The sequence below is a fragment of the Cyprinodon tularosa genome, unplaced genomic scaffold (genome assembly GCF_016077235.1).
Source record: "Cyprinodon tularosa strain WSP-4 unplaced genomic scaffold, ASM1607723v1 ctg228, whole genome shotgun sequence".
In the NCBI taxonomy this organism is placed as follows: domain Eukaryota; kingdom Metazoa; phylum Chordata; class Actinopteri; order Cyprinodontiformes; family Cyprinodontidae; genus Cyprinodon; species Cyprinodon tularosa.
The window spans coordinates 1,178,266-1,200,072 of record NW_024038851.1 but is presented as its reverse complement, the minus strand read 5'-3'; the positions used below and the strand labels follow the sequence as shown (position 1 = coordinate 1,200,072).

At 38.1% G+C, this 21,807-nt stretch overlaps 2 protein-coding genes across 2 annotated transcripts in view; both read left to right on the top strand.

Annotated features, from left to right (window-relative positions):
* The first annotated feature begins 1,668 nt into the window (after nt 1-1,668).
* rom1b (retinal outer segment membrane protein 1b) lies at nt 1,669-10,138 on the top strand. The gene is made up of 5 exons (XM_038286624.1): nt 1,669-2,417; nt 5,189-5,431; nt 5,960-6,147; nt 6,614-6,860; nt 8,915-10,138. Exons 1-5 carry the CDS (start codon nt 2,268-2,270, stop codon nt 9,170-9,172), a joined length of 1,086 nt encoding a protein of 361 aa, XP_038142552.1. The 5' UTR covers nt 1,669-2,267; the 3' UTR covers nt 9,173-10,138.
* A 3,928-nt stretch (nt 10,139-14,066) lies between these two features.
* The window catches only part of ccdc88b (coiled-coil domain containing 88B), a 75,120-nt gene continuing 67,379 nt past the window's right edge, over nt 14,067-21,807 (top strand). The window contains exons 1-3 of the mRNA XM_038286536.1: nt 14,067-14,284; nt 16,372-16,520; nt 20,819-20,927. Of these exons, the coding sequence (XP_038142464.1) occupies nt 14,225-14,284; nt 16,372-16,520; nt 20,819-20,927 (318 nt within the window). The 5' untranslated portion in view covers nt 14,067-14,224. The remainder of the gene's footprint in view (nt 14,285-16,371; nt 16,521-20,818; nt 20,928-21,807) is intronic.

Below are 21,807 nucleotides of genomic sequence, written 5' to 3'. Positions count from 1 at the left end.
CACTGTAGTCTACTGGATGTCTGGGGTAGAGGCTCTTCACTGATTTAGAAACCATAATGTACAGCAAAATATAAGTGTCAGTAATATGAATGGATTTCCATGCTATAGGTTTAATAAATAAAACAAATAAAGTTACTTTAGTCTTTATAGAGTCCAAGTTTCACTAAAATGTATGATTAAATATGCACAGTGTTTAACTTCTGTACCTACTGTTACCAATAAAGCTGCTCCTGTAGAAAGGTTCAAAATACAGACTTTTGATCTATTTATTTATTTGTGTGTTAACCATGTGCTTTATTTCTTCCCTTTGAAATGGAAACCTGATAAGTAGCGTAAGGATGTGTTTATAATCCATTTACTTTAACAGCTCTAAATGAAATTCAGTGCAATCAGCCGCCTTCAAGAAATCCCCTGATTAGTGAACTGAGTCCGCCTGTGTCCTCAGTATAGATCCAGCTGTTCTGTCAAGGACTCAAAGGTTGTTAGAGAACTTTAGGATCCAGAATCCTGAATCAAATTCAAGTCAAATGAGACCCAAATTGGCCTTTTTGGCCAAAATGCAAAACACTTTGCGGGGCAGAAAGCTACAGAACAATGTAAATCATGGTAAAAACAGCTTTCTCATGGTTTAGTTTGGTGCCAGCATCAGTTCTGCAGTTGTTTTTTAGCAGGGATGGGAAAGCTTGTCAGACTTAATGGGATGATGGATGGAGCTTAATACGAGGCAGTCCTGGAGGAAAACCTATTAAACCCAAACCTGTTTGTTACCTGCAAAAGACTGCGGAGGTATGAGTAAGGTGAGCTAAACTGATTTGCAGGTCACACTTGTTTTTTTATGGATTTCAGTGGCAAATTATAAAAAAGAAAAAAAAAAGAAATTGTCTTTTGTTTTTCCTAGCCTGAAATCTCAGAAAATATATTGAAGTTTGGGAGTGTGAAGTGAAAACTTTCTGGGGGTGGGAATACTTCAGCAAGTCACTGTAGGAGCTGAAACACACTTCATCCTAACTGGAGCTTTGATTCAAGCTGTCATAAATACTTAAAATGACAGTTTAAGCCAATTGATCCAACCCCACCAACCTCCCTACATAATCCTCTGCAGGTATTACGTCTCTCATACTTTCTCCCCATCTTCACTGCCCTCCGAGGGATCATATTGGGAGAAATGCTCCCTTAATGCCACTCATAAAAGACTATTATATCTTAATAGATGTAGAACTAAGAATCAAGAGTCAGTAAGTTGAAAAATTGGGAAATTTTACACCCAAAAACAACATCTTATACAGTAATCAAATTGATTAGAGCTCAAATAAAACCAATAGTTGGGATTGGGTAATAATTCACTCAGGCTGTAGATTTTTACTGCATAAAAAGATGCAGAGTGAAAACATTGACCTTTTGTTCAATAAAAAAAAAAAATCATGAAAGCCTTGACTGACAAAACCGCTATAATCTCCAAACAGTGGCATAGTATTTCCTGTTTCTTCAGTCTCTGTATTGATGAACCTGTTCTGATAGGTTTCAGGTAAGACCAACCATCAATATACACCAACAGACCCGCCCATCTTAATGTGTCCATCAAAGCAAGTTTGCTGATCAATCACTGGCCTGCTTTCCAATTGGCCCTTGGCGATAATAGGATCCCAGGGACTCTGTTGTGGGATTACGGCTCCAAACTCACCACTTTGCCCAGTCTCTTTCTCCTCCAACCATGGCTGCAGCGGTTTAGGGGGGCGCCGCACCTGCACAGACCCAGAGGGGCGCCATCAAGAGACAACAACACATCGCAAGGAAGAAAGGTGGTTTCAGCTTGAAGGAAGGGGTGAAGACGACCTTGTGAAAGACCTTTAAAAAAAAAACAGTAGACTCTTGGAACAGATTATCTCCTTCATTTATAATTCATTTTAAACCTTTTTTTCCCCTCTTAAATTTGCTGTTGAGGCCTCTGCACCAATTTGGATTACAAGGAAGTTTTTTCGGCACGATTTCTCCAACCAAGTGAAAGAATTTGGATTATCCTCTGAGGTCAACTGCATCCTTCACCATCTCAAGGATCTACCTGCTTATCCTCTCCACCTGGAACAACTTAGATGAGCTCAACCTGCTTATAACTCACCAAACAACAAGGCCTCCAGCATTAACTGAATATTCCAGCTGCACAGTTTGTCAACTCTCTCTCTTAAACTCAGCTTTTCATCACATCTGGATACACTACTTGTCTCATTGTATTCCCTTTCATTACACTGATCGTTGCATGGTAGTGAGCCATGGCAGTGCTGAAGATTAAGTTCACCCAGCAGAGGCGGGTGCGACTTGCCCAGGGACTCTGGCTGCTCTCCTGGCTAGCAGTGACGTGTGGGGCCTTCATTTTTTCCCTGGGGGTTTATATCAAGATAGAGCTGCTTCGTAGAGATGAGGTAGAGCAACCTTTAAACTCACATGGATGATGAAGCGCGCGCTAGACACCTAAAAAATAACAAATCTGTTCATTCAAAGTCAGACATATATGCGACTGTATGCTCAGACAAATGCCTTGGAGCATTGTTATTTACCCCGGCAGTTATGTAGTCGCTTATCTATCCTCTAAATGTAAACTTTGCTTAATCCTTCAACAACAAAGCAGACAAAATACAAGTGTCAACACGCGCAGTCATGCATATAATGTTATACGGTGCGTGGCATGCTGAGGAGCTTCTTTTAAACCTCAGCGATTCTCTTCCATAATCATTACCTTGCAGAGGGTATTGACTGGCGATGTGGCCTGCAGGTAGAGGTTACAGCCTCTGCTAGGGTTGTGTATTTGTTCAAGCCAGCCAGTCACTGCATGTCATTGACCAATATTGGATTTTGGAAAAGATGGAATCATTAAGATCCAGACCACTGCACAGGAAAGCTAAACGCATGAGCACAGGATATTGATTGATCTCCTTGAGAATAATCAAATTATTTTAACCTCAATGTGACCGAGGGGATGAAGAATTTGAAGAGTAGTGTCAGAAAGCTGGAAGATTTACAAGATTTACTCTCTTTAATTGGAAAAAAACTTTATTTTTTTGCTGCTTTTAATTGTTAATTAAAGTGATGATGACTCAGGCAATCTATATAATCCATTCGGCTGTTATTAATCAGACATTACACCTGGTGGCATAAATGCTGAGTGATGTAATCAAAAGAATGCAAACTTGCCTTTTACAGAATAAATTTAAATGTTTGGGATTTTTGTTAAAAGATTTTTTGTAAGGCTCTAGTTGCTTTTATTTTGTTATTTTTGAAACCATGTAGACAGGAAAGTGGGTTACAAGAGAGGAAGGAGAGGACTGGGATTCAAACCTGCATCAGCCAGTATTTGGGTCATGCACTCTACCCCCAAAGCATAGCAGCACCTACTGTAAATGTTTTTAAAAAAAATCTGTTTTATGACTAGCATGGTATTATAATGGAGGGGGATAAATATCATCCACTAAAATCATTTAATTTTGTATTTGTGCATGTCAGTCTGTAAAAAGCCGTCTTTTACCTTGGAAACAAATCCTACCAAAACGCTTTAAATTCAACTTTAGCATTTGGTTTAAAGTTCAATTTCAACAGTAAGGCTGATATGTTTGTAGGATTTCTGTTACGAATACATCTATAAACTTAGTAAAAGTTAACAATTGTAAAGAACAATGATTGAGAGAGTTACAAAAATGTTTTTTGTGTTACAAGCTTATCCCTGCTGGGGTTGTGAAGGGTGCTGGTGTCTATCTCCAGCTGTCTACGGGCAAGAGGCGGGGCAAAACCTGGATAGGTCACCAGTCTATTGCAGGGAAACATAGAGACAAACAACCATTTAAGCAAATTTAAGGAGAATTTAGAGAACCCAGCTGTCATGTTTTTGGACTGTGGGAGGAAGCTGGAGTACCTGGAGAGAACCCATCCATGCACAGGGAGAACATGCTAACTCCAACTTTAAGTGATTTAGCAAAAAGCCTAATGCTAGAGTTAAACTAGCTGGCAAGATTGGCCTTCATACTGATCCCAAGGTAGACCCTTTGGATGAATGACAGCAGGAAAAAGTTGACATTCTACCTTAAAATTTGTTAACTACTACTACTCTTATAACTTATGCCTCAATGACATTATTTTTACATTATTTATTTATTTTTTTACTACAGACCTGATGGACCAATATCAACTTAATAATGTAACGGTTGAAATACTCAAGTTAAAGGAATATACGTTTCTAAAAAGTACATTGTAAAAACCAACTGGTGCATATTAAACGTATTTCCAACTTTTATAGCCTTTAGCTATGGATAAATTTAGGTACAAATTTGTTGTAATGATTGACACATATGAAAAAGTTTGTTGAAGTGTTTATGCCTAGTGTTAATGCCACTTTAAAATGTCATTTAGGTAAAGTTCAGCCTGTCCAACTCCAGTCCTGTTGTGCTGCATGTTTAAGATGTGTTCATGCTCTGAATATTTTGTAAATCAGCAGAGGTGTGCAAATTAGGCACTTATTTAATTCAGGTATACTTAATCAATAATGATTAAGCATTATCTGAAACATACAGGACGCCAGTCTTTGAGGACCATTGAATTAAGCTGTTGAGTTATAACAGTTTGTTTTATTCGTACTGGATTTATTTTAAAATTATTCAAAGACTATTTATATATATAACCATTAAAAAATATGAAATATGAAGAAATATGAAGGAATGTGTAAAAAAAAATGGCAAAGATCACAATAAAAAAAAAAAAGTGTAAAGTTTATTTTTCAAACAACATAAAGGTCTATTATTACAGCAACAAGACATCTTCTAAAAATGTCCAAAACTTTTATACCATAATTAGTTTTAAGTGTTAACATAAGCCAAATCAGTTTGGCCTTACAATGGATATTGAGCCATGTTAAAGAATCGTTACCTTTCTCAGTTGGCTAAACACAACCTTTTATTATTCAGCTCAGAATAGCTGACATCTGGGAAAAGCAGTATGATACATTCATTATTCCAAGTCTGTTTAAAGTTGAGCTAAAAGTTAATTAAATGTACAGATAGAACGACCTTTGAATAATTAATAAAGCACATCTATCAAACTTCCTCACAACCATTAAATACGACTAATTAGATTATCCAATACAATTAAAAAAGGAAGGAAATCACAAGGTGATATCAATAACTGACTTTTCTCTCCACTTTTTGAGGTGATGGAGAACAAAGAGATCCATTGTGTACCCAACCTCCTAATGATGGTGGGTCTGGCCTCCATCGGCGCCAACTGGGTTGCCAGTCGAGTGTGTCAGGACTCCCTGGATGCCAGCCGCTTCCCGCGCTGGAAGGTGCTGTTGCTGCTCTGGTTTGCCGTGGCTGCGCTGCTGTGCTGCCTGCTTCTTACTGTGGTGATCCTCAGTTATGCCCTACAGGGGCGGCTGGAAGAGTCGCTGAAGGTGAGAAGAAAGTCATGCAAATTGGGTATTGATCCCAGCAGGTCAAAGGTAAAATGGCTAACAATGTGGCCTTAATAGATCTAATGAATTAGCTGGTCTGAATACAAGATGAAGATAGTAGAGTTTAAAGCTATATAGAGAGATATTTCTGGATAAAGAAAATTAAAAGAAACTTAAAAGTAGGAAAGATGGAAGAAGCTTAAAGTTGCTTCTAACTCCAAGCAAAGGAAAGATAACATTCTGACAGTTAAAGGCTAGGAACAGAAGTAAGATTTATTTTTATTGCAGGCTATATTATTATTTATCAAACCTTGTCCTTGAGGCCCACTCGCCTCCATACTTTAGATGTATTTCTGCTTCAACACATCTCATTCAAATGCTTACATTCCCTCCTCAAGAGCATGTGATAAAATGCTCTAGGGGCTTGTTACTAACCTGTTCATTTAAGCGAGATTTCAGTCATTTTGACAGAACGTATTATATAACTCTAAAATCTATTTTCACAAACTAAATATTTTTTTTATTCAGGTTGGGCTGAGGAATGGCATCCGGTTCTACAAGGACACGGACGTCCCTGGCCGCTGCTTTCAAAAGGAGACTTTTGATCGCCTCCAGATGGAGTTTCGCTGCTGCGGAAACAACAACTTCAAGGACTGGTTCGAGGTTCAGTGGGTCAGCAACCGATACCTGGATTTCACTTCCCAGGAAGTAAAGGAGTGAGTAAACAGCAGCAGGAACACAACCTTGATACGGGATGAAGTGAAATGAGATCAAAAGCAGATAAACTAAAGCGATGCTGGGTGTGAGAGAGAGAAGGCAGCTGTGTTAGTGACAGATGAACAGACTTCATAATCCAAAAAGGTCAAACTATATCTTACAGAGAGAGGGGGGTGATGTTTAGTGAAGATGCGGAGGTGATTTAAAAATAGATCTGGCCTTTAGGTTTTGAAAAGGGAGACAGAGGTTGAAGCATGAGATGACTGATTCGTCAAAGATTAAATAAGTGAAAAGGAATGAGTAAATAGAGAGGTTATGACTCTATGACACTTTCATTGATGTGCTCTTCACCTCTCACTGAGCCGAATCTCAGGCTTTTAGCTGTCCTGAACTAAACTTTACTCTTATCTCCTCTTACATTTAACCCTTTTGTGCTTCTTCCCCATTTCCGTCCATTGCCTACAGTCGTATCCGGAGTAATGTGGATGGTCGTTACCTGTTGGATGGCGTTCCTTTTAGCTGCTGCAACCCGGCCTCCCCGCGTCCTTGCCTGCAGCGACACCTGACAGATAGCAGGGCCCACTACAACTACGAATACCAATCAGAGGAGCTCAACCTGTACAGCCGTGGCTGCAGACAGGCCTTGACTGACTACTACATGAGTTTGATGAACTCAACCGGTCCTGGCGTTCTGTCAGTCATCCTAATCCAGGTGGGGAAAGACTGAACAATTTAATAGGCCTGCAAAGTTTTCTAGAAAAGTAAATAAGTAAGATGGGGCAAAGCACATTAGTAGTATGGGTATTTATATTTAAAATTGCTCAAGAGGATGAATTCAAGTAAGATAAGTGGACCAAAAGAAATGATCACAGGGGTCTAGAACCCAACAAAATTGGTATGGTCCGACTACCTGTTCAATAAATGTTGTATAAGAGAAGGTACAGAGTAACCTCAGTTATAACAGTATTTATTAAAATGATAAAGGCCTTTCATCAGATCTCATTTTTAAAACTGACTCAGTCCAACGATATAAGATATATGCCTATCATTACTTGAATGAGCATATTGATAAGTCTAGGCTTAGATTTGTCAATCTTAGCCAAACGTTTGTCTACAGTGACCAAAGTCAGGTGACCCATGTCGGTGTCAGTTGTCCTGTGACCAATATCAGGTCAAGAGGACATGTCAGGTGGGAAATGATACATGTCAGCTGGACACTCACCAATGTCAGAGGGAAAATAGCCAATGTCAGGTGGACCTTAACCCATGTCAGGGGGAAGGCAACCGTGTATCATGTGACTAGTTTTATTATACAGTTAAAAACAACCGCACTGTTCTTGGTGACAGAAACATGAAAACAAAACAGAATTTATTTTGCCTTCGCTTCTTCTGACGCAATGCCTCCCATGACAACTGAAACAAAGAAAAAAAAAACATCACAGACAAACCAGCTCCTCTCATTCCACCAAATACACTTCGTTTTGTAAAGCCCCAGTGTTGATGTCACATTCTATTCTTAAGCTCTAAACGCTCAAACAGGAAGCAGATGCACAGCCACACACTGCCCACAGCTGATCACGCAATCCATTCCTATAAATGCCAGGCTAAGATTGGCTGTCTTTTGTCTCCTTCATATTGACAGATGGCCGTCAAGTTATGGAGGCATCCACTTTGTTTATTGTCTTGCTCCATATTGCCAACAGCTGGCTGAAAAAGAGGAAAAGGGAGCATGATATAAAATGTGATGAGCAGCATTTGTGTTTGAGGGTAAATGTTTTAGCAAAACTGAAGCCATAAAAAACAGAGTATGTTAGATTTCCCTTCAGTGTTACTACTTTTTAGTCTTTTAAAAATTTCTTACAGACAAAGATCTAGAGACTTGATTTTAGGACGTTGAAGATGTTGAGATGTTTATCCCCTTTTACCCTGATACTCCTACATTAAGCACAGTAGTTACATATTGTGAATATAGACAGTCTGTTTTTAAAGTAATACCAATTTAAAGAATATAAGAAACAGCTTTATGAAGATAAAACCCAAAACACGAGTCCTTTGTAATAAGATTGAAGAGAAGTGGAAGCACACTATTTAAACTCAGATCAGTCAAACTCTCCTGCTATTTATAAAGTTACTGCAGAGATCTGCAGCTCAGATAAACGATTCTGTCAGTAGGACAATTAGTAATCGTGCACTTTACCCTACTAGTGTTTACGAAAGAGGAACTAAAAGAAAGGCATTTCTGAAAGAAAGAAGTCTTTGCAGTTACACACTAAGCCAAGGATGGGACCTCTGCAGAGAGGTAGAACAATGTGCTCTGGTGAGATAAGACAACATGTGAATTTGGCCGGTATGCAACATAGCATTTAACCCTGAATACGCAATCCCCATTGTGAAAACATGGTAGTGTCAGAATCATGGTAAGGCATTGCTATTCCTCAGCAGGGGTGGGATGAGTTATGAGAAGATGTGTAACTTTAGAATAAAACATTTTAAAGAATGCTAAAGACCTAAGCCTGTATAGGAGGTTCACCTCTCACTAAGATGGTAACATAAATACACAAAAATACTTTGGTTGAAAGCAGCCAAAGTCCAAGTTTAAAAAAATCTCAAGCCTTAAAAATGTCCATTGATCTCTCTTCATTAATTTTACACATAAAACATATTCATTTTCTTCTTTAAATGTTTGCACGTCTTTGTTTGTTTATCTAATTCTCTATTTGCAATGTACAGTAAAGCTATCTGACCATTTTAACTTTCCTCTTTCAGATCTCTGTGCTCCTGAGCATGCGCTACCTGCAGACAGCTGTGGAAGGGGCCATGGCTCTAGAGTCACCAGAGGGTGAAAGTGAGGGCTACATCCTGGAGAAGGGCGTGAAGGAAACCTACGCCGACATCAAAGCAAAGGCTCTCGATCTCCTAAAATTCGCCCAAGTTGATCCAGCTTCAGATGGTGAAGGGGGTGAGGAGGGGGAAAAAGAAGCTGATGCTACGGAAAAAGCCGCCACTCCAACTCCATCCAGCTAGAACAGGCAAAAAAAGAAATCAAAGTGAGATAAGAAGGAAGAGAGGGAGGGTGTGTGTCAATGTTTTCTCTATTTATTTCCATTTTTGGTTGTGTGACTTGGGTGGAAGCAGGAAGGACACCTGTTTTAAAACAGGCTGGATTTGTGATCCATCTTTAAAGCAGCTGCAGCTCCCATGAACATGACCAGAACACATAGGCACAAAGAAACAGAAACAAACAAAACAAAACACTGTGCAGGACTCCACGAACCATCAGAGAATCCGTGCAGGAAGTTGTGTAGTTCTTTTTCTTTTTTCTTTTTTTTAGAAGAGATTCAAATTTTATTCAGGTGTAGCATAAGCATGGAAAAAAATATCTGACATGATTTCAGGAAAATTTGGGAAAGTTACTCTCTTAAAACTCAGGTTTATCCCATGTGCATTGTATTATTCATCTCTCCGCTGTAGAGTTTGTACCGCTCTGCAATGAAATGCTTAGGACCCTGTTAAACTGGCACAAGAATATTATATTAAAGGTAGAAGTTTTTAACTGCTTTGTAGTGTCTGCTTCCTTTTGTACATGTAAAACAACTGAGGTGTTATGGGTTATATCAGTTCAGCAGCCATAGGTGGATTAAGTGTGAGTGCGTGATTATATTGTATGTGTGAGTGTGATGGCCTATATGAAGCTGTTATCGCATCTATTCTGGCTGCCCTGAAACAATCTGATAATCCCAGCGTTGTTAATCTCAGAAGTGCTGTACAAGCGGTAACCAACAATCCCCCTGGCAGCACGCAGGAACGCACACCTTTACACAGAGGCTGCTGGAGCACACCAATGAAATGTGTTGGGATGTTATTTCAGAAACTTGATATGGGCTTTAAAAGGCTTTTTCATCCGAACGTATCGCAGTGGTTTGTCCTATAGCTGCAGGTTTACCCCATGTGTGCACAATCTTCTGAAATAAAATTTATATCACAGAATAAGTTCTATGAATGTCTTATTTTGATTCCCTTCAAATGGATGAATATAACTGCCATATATATATATATATATATTTATATGCAGTCAAATTAACTTTGGAATACCTAAGAAAGTTATGCTGCAAACATTCTTCCCAAACAAGTATGTAGCAGCAGTTGAAAGGAAAAAAAACATCCAGCAGAACCAGAATGGCTTGTAGCATTGCGCAAATATTTTTATTTGATTAATAATATTAATAATGATCATAATTGGAAATTGTGGTCAATAATTTCAATCAAAATTAATCCAAAACAAAAATCTACTTTAGCTAACTCTGATTACAGCTATCAGCCTTTAGTGATTACATTTAACAATATAGCTTATCAATTAACAACTGTCAACAATTTTCAAGTAAATGTGGATATTTATACCTGTTATTAATCTGGATTTTAATCTATCATTAGTAGATGTAAAAACATTTTATCTATAAAAGCTAACAAAGCTGATGGGGAGCTAGCTTTGATCAGCAAAACAACAAATGAGGGGAAAAACAAACAAAATCTTCGTGATTCAGCAGACTGAATAGAGTCTCAGTTCATTCAACAAATGCATACAAATGTTATACAAGCAGTGTCAGCTTAGTGATTCAATTCAGGCCACATAATGAAAGATCCGAAAAAGGTCAAGCAAAGTCCTTCTGGAGCAAATATCATCACTAAAACCCATTCCTATAGGCCTGCCCAGGCAGGGTTAAAAGTAGCAAAGAAAAGAAAGGCAAAGTAGGAACTGTTTTCTTAAATTGTTTCCATATTTGGTCAAAATAAAGGCAGCAGCATCCCATAACAGCTTCGTCTGAGAGGCAGTCAAGAACTCTGCAGATTGTCAATGCATGCAGACTCAAAGCTTAAACAAGCCTCTTCCAAAAAAATTATTAAGAAGTGGTAAATGATGCGTCTTTGATCAACAAAAGTGCAGCAACTCAAAGTTTACCGTGTCTTTTCAAAAACCGGCGCTTCAGTTGAGAGTTATTTACATTCTCACAGCAGCAGCTGCAGAGAGAGGCTCCTTCTGCTCCTACCTCCTAACCCTTCACCTTTGGTTGGGTCAACAGTAAGAACACTATCTAGGGTAGGAAAGGAACTCCAGACTGCTGTGCTGAATCTCGACAGCCCTTTACCTTACAGATGTGATTAACTTAGGGCAGGGGTGGATTTAGGAAATTTGGGGCCAAGACAGGCAGGGGGCCCTCTGAATTGAGAAGACAGCACATAAAGCACACACATTATACAGACACATACATTTTAATAGAATAGATATACATATTTGTTCTACATTTTGTCCCTCTCCTCTTGTCCTTTTTCTTGTTGTTTTCCTCTATATGTTTTGTAATTAAAGATTTTTTCATTCGTTTTGGGGCGGGCTGACACAAGCTAGGGTTGGGCGATAATTCAATAACGATATATATCGATCGATAGACGTGTGGCGCAATAGAAAAAAAGCAGGGCGATAAAAGTTCAATAAAAAAACGCAGTTTTCCTTCATTCCCATTGTAGCCTATCATGTAGGTTTATGCTAGTCACTACTTCCTCCCAACCAATCGCAATCGCGGACCCAGGCACGCCGTCACAAAGCGCCGCCCTCTCAAACCACAACACAGAGCACATGAAGATGTCGCAGCAAGGAGAGGCGGAGGAAATTGTTCCAAAGAAGGGTTTTTGTAGTTCGCCAGTTTGGCAGTATTTCGGTCATAGCAAGTCGGACAAAAAACAAACCACAGTCATCTGTAAAATGTGTAGGGAACCAGTGAAAACAAAGTCTGATAACACAACCAACTTTTTTTTTTTATCATCTCGGCCGCTCACACCCGCAGGAGTACGAGCTGTGTAGGCCAAGGCGCGCATCTGCGTCGTCCTCCGAGGAATCTTCGGGAATTTCGGGAATATATATATATATTTTCAGTTCTGGGCAGTTTCCCACGTAGTTCTAACGAGTGAGAGAAAAATGCTGAGGGGCCAGAAACTTCAAAGTAATAACTCAGGTTAAAGCAGGAAACTAAGCCGAACCAGTTTCAGCTTAGAAGAATGGGGGGTCGGGGGGCGTCCATTTATTTATTTGTTATATTTATTTTGGTCACTTTTCTGGTCACTTTAGTTTATTCTTTGTCAGTATTTAATAACATAACCCAGGTCTTTTAAGTTATTTTTTTCTTTAAAACAATTCTGTTATGGTTAAAAAAGTTGGTTAAATAAATATTTAATTGGAAGTCTGTGTTTGTGTTCTTTATTAAAATTAAATCATTTAGCAATATCATAAAAAGTCCAGGCAGAGCTGCACATAAAATATGGTTTCAAATCTTTTTAATAATTATCGATATCGATCAATATGCATTTTTTTTTATCGATAAGCTTTTTTTCTATATCGCCCAGCCCTAACACAAGCTTAATTTTATAAGCGTTCTGGCTGCATTTTAGCGAAAGGATTTTTAACATAATTATTGTGCACAAATAAGCAATAGCTGGATTAACCATACATGTGAAGAGAGTTTTATGGGGCCCCCAGGAACTAGCCAAGGGCCTAGCCTGACTAGTATTGCCTAATGGTAAATCCCCCAATGCATGAGGGACACACACACATGAAAGACACTGGTCAAATGGGGACAGCAGCCATCACAAATATCATGAAAGGCTGAAGCTCTCCCTCATAAAACCCAGAACATCTGAAACAGTTTATATTTGCATATATCTCAGAGTAAATATGGAGTAATTATATATTTTTGTTAAACTCCTGTGCCTTAGTTCTATCACGCAAAGGATTGTGGGAAACCATATAGCTCCTAGCAATGGGTAGAAATGTCAGGAGGTTTCTATGCTAAATTATTTGGCGAAGCATAGTGCTACAAGCTCCCTACTTATTATCTGTGTTATATGGATAGCTGATGCCTTTCCACAATGGCTTTTTTTTTTTTTTCACCTGTTTGAGGTATTCTGATCGACACAGGCACTGAATGGCAGGCTCACCTATGATATGATGTTGAAGTTGAATGGTGTGACGGGAGCTGTTGTTGTAGTTTGTTATGTGGAGTAAACCTTATCTTGGTCAGCCAAGATAAGGTTTGACAACACTTTGAGATGTAAGCATGAGATTGTGAATATTAAGACAGGAGTTGGTAGGACTGTAATATTTTAAAACATACTGGTTTCAAGAGAAACAAAATGCAACATTTAGGCTATCACCTTCAATTCATTAATGACTGGTAAAATACCCTAATATGTGTATATATTGTCATGAATGAAATGAAGGTTTGTAAGATAACTTTAATGGTGTCCATAGAGATGGGAGCTTTTTCTACAACAAACATTAACAGCACTGCAGTTAAGCAGTGCTGTTAATCTCATTTTTCTCCTTGTCTTGATGACAATTGAGGAGAAAACGCCCCCATGGTGGGAGAATATAAAGTGGTTTTGTCACGGAAATAATGATGTAAGTGATTTCTCGGAAACGGAAAAGGCTGTAATTCCTTTCTCAACCAGCAGAGGTCAATGTTGTACAGGGCTTGATCAATACTTACAGGTATTATTGAGCTGGAAAAAAATATTTAAACTTTAAGATGCTTAATAAACAATGTCGCGTTGTTTTAATTAAGACAGACTCATAATAAATAGAGAAAATAAAGACACATCCATTTAAAGGCGGAGCAGCCATATACCTCTATAAATAAACATTTACATATATGCATTTTAGGTCTCAGGTCTTATCTGACATTTTTGCAGTTGCAGCTCAGACTGTGGTCATATCCATTCATTGTTAGGAGACATAAGATGTGCGTGGTGTGCTGGAAAAAACAAATAACAAACAGACAAAAAAAAAGAAAGAAAAAAAACGCAACATGTGCGTTGAGAGAAATTCCGGTGCGGTTTTGCAATGAAACTAACTGACAGTCATAGAGGAAGAAAGAAGCGAGGTGGAGGGAGGGCAGGGCCGCAGATATGACAAACTGCTCTACTAAACTCAACATGGATACTCGCACTTTAATGCTCCACAAACAGAAGAGTTGATATTTTGTTTTAACTTGTCAATTAGAAACGTCCTGAGCCCTCATTACCAGAACGATGGAGTCCGACATTAAGGAGATAATAGAGGAATTCATGGAGAGCGCGCTGGCGCACTGGGTATGTCATTTATTATCATTTGTCACCTTCAATTAGAGCAGCTCTCCTGATTTAAGTAGAGAAACAATACATAAGGATAATGTAGAAAACTAAGTAGAACAGACAGACAGTTCATGTTTAGTGTTTAGTCTGCATCAAACTTCATTTTTAATAACATTTAAAAAAAAAAATAATACTCTTCAAGAAAATACACATTTTATTTGACTAAATTGTAAAATCCGAACACAACCTTCTGGATATTATCCACAGAGAAGCAAACACTGTAGGCCTACTTCTCCTTTTAGTTGTTTTCTTTGTCATTTAATGACCAGCAGTTTTCTGTCAGTCCTCACACTTCCGTGTCCTGGAGCGCTCTATTGAAATTAACACTCTACACCAGGCCACAGCTTTAACTATCTACATTTTGTCACTTTTGGAACCCCATATGTTTTCAGCATTTTTTTAAAGTAGAAATTATTTTTAGCCCCCTTTAAAAAAAATCCAGTCTCCCTCAGAGGTCACCAGATTAGTAATCAGAGCCAGATTTCAGTTACTGTTCTGTGAATGCATTAAAAAGAATCAAAAAAGGTGCATACGCTCTAAGGAGCAGCAGACAGACAGTGGTATCAATGCAGAGACAGATCAAACATGGAGATTATTTATCAGAGAAGAATAAATTGGACCAATGGCAACTATGGAGGAGCGACAGAGATCCATAGCTCAGGTGGGAACCTCTATTCACAGGAAAATTATGACTTCCCCCTGCTTTAAAGTCAGGTATGAAGGCAAGGCAAGGCAAATTTATTTGTATAGCACAATTCAGTACAAAGACAAAGTAAAATGCTTTACATGATTAAAATATAGGAAAATAAAACAGAATCAAAGCAAGTAGAAAAATAAATAAAATAAAAAATGCAGAAACAAAAAAGAATATTAAAAACAGTTGGACTAAAGAAAATAAAAAAGTTGAACTAATGATGTTTTAGTTGAATTGTTTAACTAGAACAGTTGAAGGCAATCCTAAAGAAATGTGTTTTTAGTCTATAAAGAAACTCAGGCTTTCCGCACTTTTACAGTTTCCTGGAAGTTTGTTCCAGATAAGTGGAGCATAGGAACTAAATGCTGCTTCTCCATTTAGTTCTGGTTCTAGGTATGCAGAGCAGGCTGGAGCCAGAAGACCTGAGTGGTCTGAAGGGTTGATACACTGATAGCATGTCTGTGATGTGTTTAGGTGCTAAGCTAAGCAGGGATTTAAAGACTAACAGAAGTATTTTAAACTCTATTCTCTGAGATACAGGGAGTCAGTGTAAGGATGAAGAGTGGTAAAATAAGCAAGCATGTGGAACAAATGACAATATGTAAAACTGATTTAATATTAAAACTATTTGTAGATCAATGTATTCAAAAGTGTGAAATAGCAAAAGGATTTGTGGCAATTATCAGGTTGCATTTGGAAGCCAGTCTCTGGGATGCTCCTGGTCTGTGAGTGCTGTTTATGGTGAATCCCTATATTGAAGCAGGACCTTTTTGGGTTTGCTATTGGTTGTTGCCCCTTGCCAACAGGAAGCTGATGGATGCCAGATTCAGATCCTGCCAGAGGTTTATTATCAGATCAAAGGCCCTTAGCAGGTCCCAAAATCACAGACATGAGAGTTTTCATCCGGATTTTTATATATTTTTGGACATCCTCGGCACTCCCTCTGCTGCAGACTCTCAAGCTGCTCAGCTTCCTCCTGCTGGCTGAAGTTTGTTTCTAACAGGGATTTTTTTAGGGGTACAGATGGAAAAAACCTTCAAAATATTTCAGTTTGTATTGGCACAACTCGTATTAGGAGAAAGAGAGACCTTGGCTGCAGTCCTGGTTGGCTGCTTGTCACTGTGAAGTGCTTCCCAGTGTGAGAGCATGGATCCCACCTGTTCAGACAGGTGCATCGACTCAAGTGGCTTCCTGTGTGAAAATGTTTGGACCTGAACACATCCTTCCTCCATCCACACTCCCTTTTTATTACTGCTCACGGTTTTTGCAGTTTTATTTTTGTCTGCATCTAAGTTCACACTTGAGACTAAACCAGATCTCAAAATAATCTCACAAATTATGCCTCCTGCAGGTTCAGCTGTTTGAGAATATGGTGGAGAAAGAGAGCAGCATCCAGCTCTACAGCCAGTACATGGAAGTAAACTCAGTTACCCAGAGTTCCCTGGAGCGGTACAAGAGGCTAACCAACGGGGTCTTCCTCAATGAGGTCATGAGGATCATGTAAGATGATCATTTTAAGGTTTTGTCTCTTCATTTCATTGCTGCTATTCAGACTTTAATGAAACCACAGAGTGTAGAAATAAAAACAATATTTATAGAGTTCCTTGATAAATGTTTGTCATGACAGATTAGGATGAGACAAAGGAAAATAGAAGCATGAGGGAAATTAGAAGTGTAAACTAGAAAGGTAAAAGCTTTGATTAATCAAAGCTTTGATCCTGAAAGAACTTAAATAAAGAGAGAGTTTTTAACATATATTTTCCAGTTAAACTTCAATGTACAGTTGCTAGTTAATCATTAAAAAATATGGAAATATGTGATGACCTATTGAAACATCTCTGTATCATGTAGGACATTATTAACAATAAAGTGGAGATAGAAATCGTCGTTAAAAGGAAACCTATAATAACTTTTGTTTAGTTCAGAGACTTTGCAAACTTTACCTCTTTGACATTTTTCAAAAGCATGAACTACTTATTAATTTATTATCCTCATTAAAACATAGACCTGACCTTGTATGTTAAGAAGTGTGATTTAAAGGATTAGTGGTGCTTGTTTGGGCTGGAAGCAAGGTCCTGTTAATTTCATCTGTGAAGGAGGCTTTTATATTTCAGAGAGGGAAACTTAACAATTTGCATTCTGGAAAGGACAAATCCAGAAAGAAAACAGTCATTTTCTATTTTTTTTTTTAAATCTAAGTAACACCCGCTCCAAGTTCTATTTAGAGAGTCACAAGTTTTTTGCATCCCAACACTAGAGGCAGAACAAGGTGAAGAGATACAAAGAAACCGATGCCATCTGTCTGATTTTTATACCTCTATAATTTATAATGAAAGTATTTAAAACTGTATTTTTTTTTTTCTGTTGAAGGTTTCAGCTAATTATAGCCAAAAATTAAGTATGCAATAGTTTCTGCTTTCAGAAAAGAGCGATAATTAGGAAATTTAACCTTGCTCCGGTGTCCTGAGACAGAAAGATCTGAGAGCTGCATAAAGATTCAGCTTTCTTTGTAAACTCTGTTCTTTTGGAGGAAAAACTATGTTTGTGTAAATTCATATGCAGGGTTTTTAAAATGAGAATTTCAGCTTTAAAATTCTAGCAGCCCTGAACTTTTCACACAAAAGAATCAGGAAAACATGAAGGATAAGATATCTTAAAATATGCTATTATATAACGGTGAGTAAGGATGAATTACGAATGAGTTTTTGTGTAAAGAGTATGAGGTAGTAGGTAACTGCCCAGCAATGGCCAGTTCTCATAAGAACATCTGTTTGGTGAATCAGGTAGAGATTCTTGCAGACGAGTCAAGTTAAAGCATCCTATGAAAGAGAATGTTGGCTTATCTCATCAACCTAAACTCCAAACCTTTCTGCTATTTTAATGAATGCTGTTAAAGGTTACTAGTTTAGATGCTATTAGATGATAATATTCCTATCACAGTTTTAAACAAGTGTAGGTAGTTAGTTGCAAACTAATATTTTCAATATATTTTATTCAGATTTTAATGGAGTACCCCAAAGTAATGAATGATTTTGAAATGTAAGAAATATGCAAAATGATTTAAAAAAATCAAAAAACTGTCCAATGTCGCTATTATGTGGAACCAACAGAAATTACTGCTGCAAGTCCTTAAGGGCAAGTTTTTAAAACGTGCCACAAAATCTTAAAGGAGTCATAACCTGGTATTTTACTGATACAATCCTTCTAAATTTGTCCTTAAAAATAATGTGTAATTGGAGATGAATAAAAAGAGCTCATTCAGACCCCTTTTCATACCCCTCTCTTTTTTCTGCCAAGTGTAAGCATAAGAATGTGACTTGTATGCATGTTTTAGTTGATTTAGCCTTTGCAACAATAGCCTTTTGATAGTATAGGTAAAAACTCAGAAGCAACCATATTTACCATCTCCAGTGTTTTTTGTTGTTGTTTGTTTTTTATCCAACTGACTGCAGGTCCCTTATTGTGGGAATTGCTCCCATTGGTTGGGATTGGTGGTAGCAAGGCATGCTTATGTTGGCGTCACTACCTGATCGGTACCGTCGGCTCATTTGCACATGTGCAACCAGATATTCATCCAGTTTGCCATAAATAATGTAATTTTGTTAGTAAAACTACTTGTTTTTATCCCTTAAATCAATAATTAATGCTACTCAGCACCCCAAAAAGTTTTTAATGACTTTTATGAGACAATTTGATGCTTTTTACATTTTCTCAGTTAAACAGCTTGTCAGATGTCTTTATTAGACATGCTCAGAGTAGTTCGGCAAAATTATTTTTAGTTTTAACATGGAAAGAAGGAAAAAAAAAACTCAATAAGACTTAATTTATGTTTAAATCTAAAGCCACAAAAGTTAGCAACCGGAGGTGGCATAGGATTCCATGTCCGGTACAGATCGATCACAGACCAGTGATAAAACAGAAAAGATTTAAATGAATTAATTTTCCCAGAAAACAAGTTATTAATGTTTAACGCATTATAGTTTAGCCCTTTAACGTAGGTAGAAACATAATTTAGGTAGTTTTTACAAAGTAAAATCGAGGGCGACCCAGATCTATATCTGGTTGCGTATGCACAAATGAGCCGATGATACGGATCGTGCTTCCCATATTGCTACCAGTACAGACCGGTAGTTACACTTAGCACTCTTCCAGGGTCAATACAGAAGGATGATCATATCTCACTTTGTGGGTTTTTTGTGGTTTTAACAAAGTACCCACACTGAAACAAAAAACAAGCCACTCACACACTTCAGCCCAGCATCAATGCAAAGGTTTTAACATTTAAAAAGTCAAATATCCGGGTGATGACCCCTTTAACAGTGATAGGGCCAATTCAAATCAACCCTATCCGGCTCTAAGTTTATATTTTATGGGTGTGCTGCAAGTTTTAAATCCAGCACCGTGTCCAGTCTTCTGCAGTCCCATAAAGATTTAACTAACAATGCTTTGTTACTATTGAAGAGCAGTTTCTCAACAGCATGATGTTGCCACCACCATGTTTAAATGGCTGTAGGAGTGGGAAATCTGATTTTGAATGAGTCCAGCACTTTCTGAGCTTTTTCCACCATGGTTATCTTTTTTGTGTCCTTTCCAAGCTCAGGTAACGGTAAGTGTTCATAAAAACTGGACCACCACATATGTCTCTTAATAAAGGAGCAATTGGAGCATGTGTTTCCTTGTTTTAAAAGCTGATGTAGGATATTATGTTCTTGCACCTTTAATTGATTACCCCCTGCAGTTCAACCGATTTGTGAACTTTCTTATTATTGATCTCATACTTTTTAGTACTAGCAAGCCAAACAGGTATTCAAATAATTGCAGAAAATGTCTTCAATTTATTGCAAATGTTTAAGTCCTGAACTACTTGGCCTTTAAAATGGTTCAGTCCACCTGATTTGCCCCAGCTTTCTATATTTAAATAGATTTTGTTGTGCATCCACCCAATCAGCTTAAATGTATTTATGTACTTGCCTTATGTTGAAAAAATGTAAATTTTTCGTTATATATTAAGTCTGGTAGAAATGAGAACAATTGCATTAAACGGTTGCATTAAATACAGCCTATATAAATACGACACTGATACTGATATATATCTGCGGTCCAGAGGTACTGTATTTCCCTGAATGGAGGCCAACACACTGGATAACATATAGTAATTGTTCGCACCCTGGGAAAAATAAAACAACTTATGCATAAATACCTCCCAAATAGTTCATTCCCATGAGTGTATTTCTAATTAATGAACGTTAACGCGCTAAAATGCCAAACCAAAGCAGTGAACACAGCAGACATATCCTCTCTTCTCTTAGACACAGCACAGCCTCAGAGACTTATAAGCGTGGCAGCAGAATCTTAATGTTCTCCCCCTTGCATAAAATGTGATGTAACATTCATCACCCAACCTTTCATAACCTCAAATTGTTCTGCGGCTTCTTAGAGAGAATGGCTGGCTTGGATGCATGACCCACAAATTTTGAGTAAATCACGAAACGCGGTTCTGTGCACTTGCCATCTTGTTAGTCATCCTCACTGAATTTTTTGTCCTTTTGTACAAACCTCTGCCTGAGGAAAAAACCCTTTTGTCTGCTATTAGGCAAGACAGAACCACGGTATTTGTGGAGCAGCTGATTAATTTGGAACATTATTTCAGCAAATAATAGCATTTGGATCCACATTTTCTGCTTATTGGACTTAAATGAACTGTTGCATAAGCGTTTCTCACGTGGGGAGACATGATGCTGGGCTGTTTGATCAAACAACAATGTTAATGTTTTTTTTTTTTATTTCTCTTCGCCTAGAGACCCAAACCCCAAGGTGGAGCGGCTGTACAACAGTGGGAAAGATGACCACATGCTAAGAGTCCAGAACTTCTCCATTTTAAACCGGCACCTCAGGGCCTTCTATCAGGTAGGGGAGAGTCCCAAGGAAATCAGCAGTATTTCCAGGCCTCAGAGGAAATAATATCCATATCCTTATGAGTTTCCACCTGAGGTTGAATGAAAGCAACAGGATACACAATTATCCTCCTGTCCTGTTCGAGCATCATTATTTTGTGATTCCATGAAAACAAAAACGCAGTGAAGGAAATACATTTTTGTATCAGACCTTTTTTTCTTCATTTAATGACGCTGAACATTTAGACCTCCCACACATGTAAATTTACCTTCTTAAAATAGATCTGAGAAATGTCATCACGTTCATGAAAAAACAGAAAATAACCCACTGAGAGTAATTTAATTTCACTTGTCCTGCTCGTAACCAGGTTTGCTTACTGTCAGACTAAAATCATGAAATCCCTTTAAAAAAAAACGAAATAAAGAAGCTAAACTTATGAGAAATAAAAGAAAAGGAGAGGAAATGCAAACTGTAGCTTAAGAAAGTGAGCTAAATACAGCCTTAGAAGCGAAACCTGTGTTAAACTGATGTAAGATATAAAACTCTTCCCTGTTTCCATGAACACTGGTTGTGGATGTAGAGGAATGACTCAGAGCTCAATCTTAGCAGAAGAGTCTAAAATATCCCGCTAAAACATAACTCCAGGCTACACCAAATGGCAAGGGAAAGCAGGCTGACAAAAAGCTAGATGTTGTTGACTTGCTTGAAGGTGATATAAACAGAGGACAAGATGAAACTCAAGTATCAGTTGCAGCACATGAATATTTAGCCTCAGGTTATTGTATGGGGTCTGAAGTGAGTGTGGGTGTGTGACAGAACATTTGCACAAAAGAGAAGATGAAACATAACATTTCCACCCTCAGTGGACGTGTCCTTGCTTATTATCAGGCCA

Excerpts from the sequence above, each read along its gene's own strand:
- rom1b (XM_038286624.1), top strand. The coding sequence starts at position 2,268 with ATGGCAGTGCTGAAGATTAAGTTCACCCAGCAGAGGCGGGTGCGACTT. Across the intron at positions 5,432-5,959 it reads GGCTGGAAGAGTCGCTGAAG|GTTGGGCTGAGGAATGGCAT; the intron begins GTGAGAAGAAAG and ends TTTTTTATTCAG. Across the intron at positions 6,861-8,914 it reads TGTCAGTCATCCTAATCCAG|ATCTCTGTGCTCCTGAGCAT; the intron begins GTGGGGAAAGAC and ends TTCCTCTTTCAG.